Genomic DNA, 11117 nt, shown 5'->3' on the forward strand with positions numbered 1-11117 from the left:
ACGCTCTTGTAGCGGTGGGAATCGCGGAAGCCCTTTGGTCCAGAACTAACGACGGGATGAGTGTGGACAGTGTGACGGCAACAGAGTGAATCTCTGTTTCTGGGAATCTCGTGTTCTTGATCGTTTTGGGGTTTCTTTATTTTGTGCGTTTTGATTCGCGATTGGGGTAAATTCTTTCCTGTTGATTCCTAGCGTGTTTTGGGGTCTGCGTTGATTAGCAGAGGGTCTTCCTTTCCTTACGGCGGTGAGAGTCCATGATGGCCACTGGCAACGTGAGGACTTTGGGTTGCTATAGGTTACACCTATCGGACTTAAAGGTCCAGTATCGAATTGGAACTACAAATTAATTTGGTTTAAAAGGGAAGGAATAAGAGTTTAAAGGAAAGTAACGAGATGATTAATTAAAATAATAAATGATTTATTATTTTGAATTAATATTGAATTATATTTATTTATATTTTCTCATTATTGTTTGAGTATAATCTATTCATGATGTTATATTTTTGAATGAGATAACGGTGAATGGATAATGTTAGATAGAGAATGAGAATGATTCTTGTTAGAACTAAATAAACTTTGAAATGAAAGACATGGGTGAAGCCAATGTGTTTTTAGGTATTAGAATCATAAGGAATGAAGATAGTATATTACTATCCCAAGAATAATATATTGAGAAACTTCTTAAGAAGTTTAGGTTTTATGACCTCACCAGTGAGTACCCCTTATGATGCTAATGAAAAAAATAGAGGAGAATCATTATCTCAGCCTCAGTATGCCCAGATAATCGGGAGCTTACTGCACTTGATGAACTTTTCTAGACTTGATATTTCTTATGCAGTAGGTAGACTGAGTAAGCCATTGAATATAGTGGATTTCCCGCTGTACTAGAAGGGTACAGTGATGCTAACTGGATCTCTGATTCAGATGAGACAAAATCCACTAGTGGTTATGTATTCACACTTGGGGGTGGTACGATTACATGGAGATCGGCCAGACAAACAATTATTGCAAGATTAACAATGGAATCTGAGTTTGTCATTCTTGAGATGGCTGGTAGTGAGGCTGAGTGGTTGAAAAACTTCTTAGCAAACATTCCACTAGGAATGAAACCAACCCCATCTGTGTCAATACACTGTGATTGCCAATCGGCAATAGCTATAGCTAAAAACAAAAATTACAATGGAAAGAATAGACATATTCAATTGAGACACAATTTGGTGAAGCAGCTGCTAAAGAGTGGAACTATTTCCATTGACTATGTGAAGTCAGAACGGGATCTAGCAGATCCTCTGACAAAACCCTTGGGAAGACAAATGATATTAGAAACATCGAGGGGAATGAGACTTAAGCCACTAGCAAACAAACAAGTGATGGTAACCCAACCTTTGTGATTGGAGATCCCATGAATAAGGTTCATATGGGTAAAAACAAGTCACTTGTTAGTTCTGATAGCACTAAATTGATTTTAATCAATTATGTCCATTTCTATGGTGTGTGTGAAAGTGCTAGAGACTGCATTATTGAGAGGTTAAACTTTGTCATTAAAATTCTATACGGTGATAGAATTTTGTCTTAAACAAAGTTTTAATGATTTTCATATCCCTTATGGGTGGTGTATGATTTGCAGCATACACTTGATGAAATCACCTATATGAGTGTCGAGTGGGGCCGCTTGCATGAGATCTTGGCATGATCTCTAAAGCACTCATGAATACCGGGCACGCGCATGGCCTAGTAAGCGCAACACAGCGATAACAGCAAGGATTGTGGGGGTGTATTGTGATTGATAAACCTCTAACACACGTCAAGTGTCTTTGGTTCATATAGCTTGCTATACCAACTACACTGTGTGTTAAGTATTTCAATCTAAGACTGGTTCATATAGCTTGCTATACCAGGTCTGATGCATTACATCCTATGAGACCCAGAATAAAAGTTTCTTGTTTTTTCTTTCTTTTGCAATAAGTAGGGGATTGTTGTAATAATGTTAGATTATTGCAAAAGAAAACGTTGGATTGCAACGGTCAAAACTTTAATTGCCAATAACGTTTAAATTGATTTTATTAAGTGCTCCAACGGTAAAATATTTAATGACTTTTATTGTGTTTTATTGATTTTATTCTTTCCTAGCTCTATAAATAGAGAACTTTTCCCCCATTCCAAAACACACCAAAAAAGCACTCTTCTCTCCTTCCCCTTTCTTCTTTTCCTCTTCTAAAATTATTTTGGGTTTATTTTATACTCTTTTTAGATATCCTTGCTAGTTCTGAGATCCTCAGAGATATTCTGAGAAGTTCCTGTTGTATCCTGGGGGACTTGCGCAATACACCGCGGATAAGTCCTTAAGGACAGTGAATCCACACGCCTCAGGAAATTTTGTTCGTGATTATGTCAGTTTTTCCAACAAAAATTGATTCCAAAACATGTTTATACTCAAAAAAAGATACCATTTTGATCTTTTGGCCATAACTTAATTGCACTAACCCATACCAACATACCAAAAACTAAGATATCATATTTTTACACATTACCAAACTTATTTCTTGAATTAAGAGTCCAAACAAGTTTTAAATAACCTAGAAATAGACCTTATGCTGCAGGTTTTTCCATTCAACCCCTATCTCAAAATCTCACATATCAAAAGCTCATTTTTAGATAAAAATTAACCTATAGCTCTACCTATTTGTTACTTCCGAATTTAAGATTATATTATTGTTATTTGAAGTTCTAGACAAGTTTAAAATGATCTAAAACCAACTCACTAACCTCAATTTTCGTTCCAAAATCACTCTTATAAAAATTCACCTACCAAAACCCCAATTTAGACCAAAACAAACCCAACAACACTCCCTTTTTACTACTTTGAACTCCACAACAAATGTATACTTCATAAAACTCCAAAACAACAACATCACATGTCCAAGCAAGCATCAATAGGCAAACATTCACTCATCAAGATACAAAATTCATATAAATTGTAATAGATTCCACCAAGTATACATATCAAACTGTATCAAACATGATTACATACTTCTTAATATGAAATTAAAGCAAATATTAGCTTCCCTGACCTGTTAAAAGACCAAACGATCCTAAAGAACCCCAAACAATTCTCACATATCAAAGAATACTAACTGTGTCTACAAACAACAAAATGATGATCAGGGTATGCCGTTAGGACTACTGATTGACAAATAACTAACAAGAAAGGTTGAATGACACATGCGAGAAATCCCCTTTTGCATGTGTCTTAAACTGAAAACTAAAGAAAAAGAGTAAAAATTGGCTTATTCTATATGGAAGACTGGTTGGTAGAGAATGGAGGACTCATTGTCGTGATCTCCTAGGCATCTCTTGATCTTCGAACAAATGTCTCAGAAGTTAGAAATCTTAGAGAGAATGGAGAGAGAACTTAGAGAATGAGTTTTAGGTAGATGACGTATGTCTTAGATGACGAGACGTGTTTATGAATTTACATTATATTTTTGAATTATTTTAACACTAAAATACTCGATCTTATTATTTTAAAACATTTATCAACTTTAATATTCTATTTTCTAAGTTATTACATATTCCATCATTTGCTTTGGATTTTTTGAAGTTTGTAATTTTCTTCATGTAATCAAATAGTATTTTTATTTTATTAATTATTGCTATGATTTAAATTAAGGGACCAGAAATTTTTTTTAACCCTTCATAGTTTTCATGTGCACCATACGGGTGTTAAAACATCAAATTGCCGCCTGCCTTTGCTATCGTTATATTTTGTCGCTAACATCTTTTATTGTTGTTGTCCTCTTGTCATCACAACATCTTTTTTTGTAGCTGTAATCTTTATCTATGTGTTGCGTTGTAGATGATTTTATGTTTTGTATTATGTAATTCGAAAAAGACTATCAAACTTTACAATTTGGAAATGATTCTTTACATTAAAAACACTTTTTTACACAATCCGAAAAGTAAAACAAACTTTCAGATTCTACAATGCATAAAAGTTTTCTTCATGAAAAAAAATAATCTATATATATTATACACAATATTGAAGTCGATTTTTAAGGATAAGAGGGGAATTTTAATATTTATGAGGGTGCATAAGAAAAATAAGGGTTACAGAAAGAAATCCTTATAGATTTTGGGCCGAGGCAATGGCCGGCCGGCCGGCCGGCTAGCCCATTTCAATACCGCTCTGCAAAACCCCATAATCCCTAAAATCCCATAAACCCTAAAACCAATCCCGAAACGCAGAAGCTACAGAGACAAGTCATCGTTTCGATCATTGGAATCAGATCATCAACGTTAGCGATTTTCTCTCTCTCTTCACACAGATATCCACTTTCCATAATTTAATTTCACAATATTTGTAAGAAATTGATTCCTGTGTAGCGTTACATTCGTTATCAATTATTGGCAGACACTGAATTTAACAAGAATCAAAGAAGCGTTCGTGAACACGGCGATGTCTGGTTACGTTAGACGCGCATTCTCGTATCGAAACATGTTGTGGGTCCGAGCCTCCCGTGTTGTTTGTGCTCGTGACGTGTCTAGCATTCAAATGTGTGATAGCAGCAGAGTGTTCACCATTCCGGCCGAGCCTAATTTTTTTGCGGAAAGTCGCAGAGCCTACGCCAAAGGGCGAAAGTCAAGTACGTCTTTGCTTCTCTAAGGAAAAGTAATGTTTTTTCTTATACCCTTTTGTTTTTAGTTTTGAGTTTGATGATTTAGTGGAAGGAAGGGTGTTGAATTTGGACTTGTAGAGGCAGTTTGGTAGGTGATTTTAGTGTTGTTTTTCATCTAAAATTTGGGTTTTAGCTAGTTCTTATAATGATGATTTACTTTAAAAAGTCTTATAATAAATAATGATTAAATTATATTTTTGGTTATTTATCTTTTTTTTAAGATTTATTGTGGTCCTTTATATTTTAATTTAGGAATAATTTGAACCTTCCGAAATAGTAATTGACTTCAATTATTAAACAATTTTTTTACTACTCTAACTTATAAACTTGTCTCATTAAAATTCACTTGTATGAAAACTATGAAATCCAATTGATGTTTGAACCAGAAAGGATAATAAACAATGTAAAGTTTGTGTGACAATTGAGATTTACAAATAATCAGAAAATGATCTTATTCCTTTAATTTTCCGGATGCTCGTTAGACTCAATTTTTCACCTTGTTATAGCTATTATTTGGTTTGAACACCAGTTGTGTTTTATTGTTTTCATGTGTGGGAATCTAGTGATTTTTATATATCGAATCAATAAAAAAAGGGTTCAAAATCATGTGCAAAAATCCAAAAGGACTACCATTTCAGAAGGTCCAAAGTCATCCAAATTTTAAAGATAAATGAGCGAAATAAGTTTTTTTAGAGATAAAGGGCAAAATGAACCTTAAAAGTAAGATAAAAGACTAAAAGTATATTAGCCTTCGATTATCTATTAATGTCAACATTTATTGGATATCTCACATTGACTAATGATATGTAATGTTATATCAAAAAGTCTATCCTGCTTGTTGTTAGACCATCCATTGCCAGACCACTTGCACACGTTTGTTCCACAAACTTCATGTTTGAAATTATTAGTTACCAACATGGAGGGTGTGTTAGAGATCTTAGTGATATGTCTAAATTCGGGTATATAAGTGGGGTTTATTCTCACCTCATGGGCTAGTTTTGAGGTTGAATTAAGCTCGAATCTAAATTCTAGGAACTTCTAATGTCAATGATGAATAATGAGTTGTTTTAATTTTGACTGGAGAATAGCACCAAATGTGCTTAAAGAATTGCACCTACATTTGCTCCATTGAGTGATAAAAACACTCTACTCCTTGGATTTTGATTTTCTGTTCTTAGTGAATTTTGTTGGTGCTGATTCGTGTTTTTCATGGGAATTTAGTTTAAATTTCAAGCATGATGCATAAATTATAGGTTGCTTGTAGATGAGAAATATTTTTGAAAACTGAATGAAACTATGAAAGTTCTTGAAAATGAAAAATAAGAGAAATTTGGGACAGTTTCTTAAATTTCCCAGATTTGTTTTATGAATTGGATGCACGAATCAGGAGTTTGTTGGTAAAATATTTAGTTTGTTGCTTATACAAGGGTTCTTTGTAATCACTTTTTATTAATCAATGCACATCTTAATCTCAGTCTATCATTTTTCACTTCTCAACATTGAGCCATGAATTCTAATATGATGTAGTAGTGATGCCACATGCCTTGAAGATGTTTTTTTTTCACTGCAGTGAACACCTTTTGCTCATTTTCAGTCATTCTCTTCTCTAAAGGTTTGATCTTAATTTTTGCCTCACATTAAAAACACAAGAATCATCTAGCGTTGCAATCTCTCCCTCTTTCTCAACTTCAGTATATTGTCAAAAGAAATTATGTGTTTTGTTACCAAGGTGTTGGTGTTGGGTTTAACTTGTTAGAAGATTTACAGAAAAGTTTTTCTGCATCTGCTGTTTTATTGCTTTGAAGTTTGAAAAAAATGGAGTTGAGAAAACTCTTCATCTTTGCTCTAGTCAATGGTTTTTATCTCCCTGGAAGCTATACTCATGCACACTCTGATGAAGATCTAATACTAAGATCACATCGAACATGTAATGTTTATTTTACATTATGTTCCGCTGTAGTGGCTGTTAATTTTGGATAATTTCTTCATACATTGGGGTTTTCTCACTATTGTGGGGTCTATTGGAAGAATGGTTTGGTTGCTACTGGCAGTGACACCCCTTTTGAAGAGTGAAAGAGGTTGTCTCCATTGATGGTTCAGCTCTATTTCAGAGTGCTTTTATTGGACCTTTAATTGATTTTGGTGATTGCCATTGATCCAAACTTATCTTTATCGTGTTCGTGACTACTTCCCCTTGGTTTTTGGTTGTGTCTGTGGCAATTTTAGTTGCAAGGTGTAGGGAGTACCTCTGCCTCGGTAGTTTCCTTCTTCTGGGTTGTCCATTCTGTTGTGGTTGCACTTCGTTTTATTGGTGGCCATGCCAATATGTGCTGATGGAGAGATGTTACAATTGTTTCCATTTCTTTTGACCAGCTGGTGTGGATATGTCGTTTGTTGAATTTTCTCTTCAGAATTTGGTTGCTCTTTTTTTTCTTGTTTGAAAGATATTCCTGTAGCTATTTGGTTTAGTGAGTCAATGTAGTGCCCACAGGGTGTTTATGAAATAACATCAGTGAAGGCGAAGTTGTATTCTTGTGGTTCATAACAGTTTCTTGGTGGTTAAGCATTGTCTTTAATTATCAGCGCTTTGTACATTTTAGGGGATGAAGGGGGTGTTAGTACAATTGAAGTTCCACCAAACGTTGGTCCTACCATCAAGGCAAACGCTGTCTCACAGATGGAGGCTGCAATGGCTGCATTATCAGCAGAACTAAGCAAGCTACGAACAGGAAGGGCATCCCCAGGTATATTAGCGTTAACCATAATTGTTTATAGATCATCTGTGTCCCTTGATAGATAGTACTCAAACATGATAATTGCACGCATGCCTCTACAGGAATGCTTGATCATATTATTGTTGAAACTAGTGGTTTGAAGATGCCTTTGAATCGGCTTGCTGTTGTTTCAGTCCTAGATCCAAAAACCTTGTCTGTTAATCCATATGATCCAGAGGTACATTACCTTAGAAGTTGGGTTTGTTATTTCTATTTTTTAGAATGCTTAGTACTGAACTAGTATTACTTTTTAATATGGTATTCCTAACTTCTGCAGACACTTAAACAATTAGAGAATGCCATCGTTTCGTCTCCATTGGGCTTAAATCCGAAATCAGATGGTGAAAGATTGATTGCTGTTATTCCACCGTAAGCACATATTCTATTGACATTCAGTTACTCATGCCTGCCAGAGTGAATTTGGTTGGATAATATAGTACCTATTAAAGAATTTGACTTTCAAGCTCAATATCAATTAACTAATTTACTTCACCGTGAAATGACCAGATTGACCAAGGAACATATGCAGGTAAACTCGTTACACTCCATTTAGTTATTGTTTACAGATTTATCATGCTGCTATATCCTTCTGTTTGACATTTGTTTCAGGCTATGACTAAGTTGGTTGCTAAATCATGTGAAGATGCTCGTCAAAGTATTAGAAGAGCTCGACAAAAGGTTTGGTGTGGCTTTGGTATTTCTTCATTTATCGGAAGGTTTACCTTTCAATAATATAAGGGATTGCGAAAAGAGTAATTATGGAAAAAACTGGAATTCTCTCTTGCCGTAAAAGTTTGCCATAGCTTTCTTTAAACTGATTCAACTTTTTTATTTGTTAGGCAATGGATGCGATAAAGAAGTTGTATTCAAGTCTCCCCAAAGATGACATAAAAAGACTGGAGAAAGAAGTAACTTACATATGGTTATTGCAACTTATGAGATTACCGAGTTCCACAGCTTTGGTAGTTTAGTTTCTGATATTTCCTTCTTACAGGTTGATGATTTGACCAAAAAGTTTATCAAGACTGCGGAAGATGTATGCAAGGCAAAAGAGAAGGAAGTTAGTCAAGGCTGATTGGTGCCATTTTTTGGGGGAGAATTCACTGCTTCATTTCTCCTTATAATTTGAGAGGGCATGAAATTTGTCTGGTCTATTAGAATTAAGGACTATTCGTCTGATGTTCTGGCATTTTTTTGAATACATAAGAGATGAGTCCCCCAGTTTCAACCTATTTGGTATGGAGTTGCCACCTTGGTGCAGGTCCCTTTGTATTGTCGTTGATCAAAATCTTGTGCTTATGGTAACTCCCTTTCTTAGTCCAAATTTGTTTATTTTCTGTTCTAACCATGGAGGCTGTGTATAGATTTAAGTGGGGGGAGGATATAAGCTAATTGAATCTGACACTCAATTACGAGTTAATGATAGCATTTGCTGGCATCAAGTCCAGTGTTTCACTTTCACGTGTTTGGTAGACTTGCTTCAATATTTTCTGGAATTTTTCACTTCTGTCATCAATTATAATGTTTGTTACCGAGAGTTCAAAGGATCGGTGACAAATTTGATGAAATTTTAATTGCATTTATGTGCTTTTTTAGCGTTTCATTAAGCAAACGGTTTGTGTAGATGAAAGATACTTCACTAATGCTATTTTAAATTGAGGGACCTACTAATGTATGATTTAAATAAATCATATAAGAATCAAAGTAGTACCTTGAAATTTTTTTACCACACTCTGAGAGAATTTAGTGGTTTAATAAAATCCTTTCATCTCATTCTCTCACCTGTAATGACGTAGACAATAAGTTTTTAATATATTGTTAGTCCTTTATTTTAATTTTTAAATACTAATGTGCATTCAAATATTTTGAAATTGTGTAAACATGTGATATCCACCATTGTGAGAACCTGATAAATTAATACACATTAATCCATTCTCTGATCACACCATTAATGCACCGTGCCACGTCAAAACCCACTCACACTCCCACTGCATGCGTCTGCCAAGTGTCACGGTTAGAGCACTCTGAGAACGTTAGTGGAAGACAAGTGGTGTGTGGAGAATGGGAGTTAGTTTCTGTGAAGGAAGGAAGTGAATTTTTAGAAAAAAACTCTTCCCATTCTCTGCATGCAATCACCTTCTTCCTCACGAAACTCTAGCCTTTCTTCATCTCTGCCTTCTCTCTAAACTCTTTCATCTTCTCTCTAAGATCACTCATTACCAACATCTCTGCTTCCATTTCAGAAACCGTAGAATAATTCTCGGTGTTGTAAGCTTTCATTAGAACCGAACAAGTTAGAATTCTGTGGCGGGTAAGTTCTCTTCCCTTAACGTTTTCTTCTTCTGTTTCTGCAAACCAAATTCTGGTTGCATGAATGAATTATAGGTCTGAACTGTATGTGATTTTGGTATCTTAGATTAAGTGGAAATCGGGGGGTGAATTTCTGGATAGAAAGCCGTGAGAGCACGAGAGAAACCTCAAGCATTTGGAAGTGCACTGCTAGACCAGGTAAGGGAAGCTTTAGTAATTTAATTTATACTGGTATGGTGTGTATGACAGCATGAATTGAATTGGATTTATGAAATGTATGATGGTTTAAGCATGCTTGAATGAACTCTGTTGTTGAATTGGATGTATATTATGAATGTTGTTTGAACCGTATGCAGAGAATGAGATGTATGATTTGGAATCTGATTGAATTTCTGTATGATTTGGAATGATAATGTTTGGAACTGGATGTTGATGATGATATGTTTGAAACTGGAAAATGGAAGATTCTGTATTGATGAAATGATAATATGAATTCTGTAATGTATGAGATTTATGTTAAAGCTAAATTCTAAGTTATGGATCGTATGAAAATTTTGAAGTTAATGTGAATGAAAAATCTGGAAAATCTGATATTTTCTGGTTGATGATGTACGCTCGTCATCGAACGGTCTTATACCGTTCGGTTTCCCTGGAAAATAACTTAGAATAAGAATTCTTTCATTTGGAGAGGATTCTGAGTGAGAACGAGCGTTATTTGTGTGAAGAGCTAGTTTTGAGCGTTCGGCTCAGCTTAGCGTGTCCCACCATTTAAAATAAATTGAAGAGTATTTAGAACGCTCGGTTTTGTTTCCAGCGTTCGTCATAAGCAGCGCTTAGTATTAGACTGAGCGTTCGTCCAAATGAGCTCTCGGTCTTAGATTGAGCGTTCGTCCTAGTTAGCGTTCGGTCTGACACCGAACGTTCGTTTAAATGCGCGTTCGTTCTATTTGGTGCTCGGTCATTGACCTGACGTTCGTCCTAAGCAGTGTTCGGCTTTATAATCGAACGCTCGTCTTATCATTGCTTCTTGAGCGAACGTACATGGCGTTCGTCCAAATTGTTAATTAACGTTCGGTCTTTGACTGGCAGTGTTGTTTTCTGAATTCAATCATATTTGGTTGTTTATCTAAATATTTTCTTACTGGCTTTATCTTTTGGATTCTACCTGGAGTCTTTATACTTAAAATCTTTCTAAGTATTATCCATATCTTCTAAGATCAGTTTCTTCAAATTATTAAGTGTCGTAACGTATTAAGTGGATAAATGGTTCGTTTCTTTTGTTCAGAAACGTGGATGTATGAGTACTGTAATATGTTCTTCCCTATCTATTGAGTGATGAACGTTCTTTAAAATTAAG

General features: G+C 35.2%; 1 protein-coding gene across 1 annotated transcript; it reads left to right on the top strand.

Moving 5' to 3' along the window:
* Positions 1–4154: 4154 nt before the first annotated feature.
* LOC124833410 (Ribosome recycling factor) lies at positions 4155–8905 on the top strand. Its single transcript, XM_047307894.2, has 9 exons — positions 4155–4295; positions 4412–4643; positions 7277–7420; positions 7513–7628; positions 7728–7819; positions 7958–7979; positions 8060–8128; positions 8290–8358; positions 8445–8905. Exons 2-9 carry the CDS (start codon positions 4457–4459, stop codon positions 8523–8525), a joined length of 780 nt encoding a protein of 259 aa, XP_047163850.1. The 5' UTR covers positions 4155–4295; positions 4412–4456; the 3' UTR covers positions 8526–8905.
* The last annotated feature ends 2212 nt before the right edge of the window (positions 8906–11117 follow it).

The sequence above is a fragment of the Vigna umbellata genome, chromosome 3 (genome assembly GCF_029865625.1).
Source record: "Vigna umbellata cultivar VRB3 chromosome 3, Vumbellata_1.0, whole genome shotgun sequence".
NCBI classification, from domain to species: domain Eukaryota; kingdom Viridiplantae; phylum Streptophyta; class Magnoliopsida; order Fabales; family Fabaceae; genus Vigna; species Vigna umbellata.

Coding starts and splice junctions, on each gene's coding strand:
- LOC124833410 (XM_047307894.2), top strand. CDS start 4,457: ATGTCTGGTTACGTTAGACGCGCATTCTCGTATCGAAACATGTTGTGG. Junction 4,644..7,276: donor CGCCAAAGGGCGAAAGTCAA/GTACGTCTTTGC, acceptor TGTACATTTTAG/GGGATGAAGGGGGTGTTAGT. Junction 8,129..8,289: donor TTAGAAGAGCTCGACAAAAG/GTTTGGTGTGGC, acceptor TTTATTTGTTAG/GCAATGGATGCGATAAAGAA.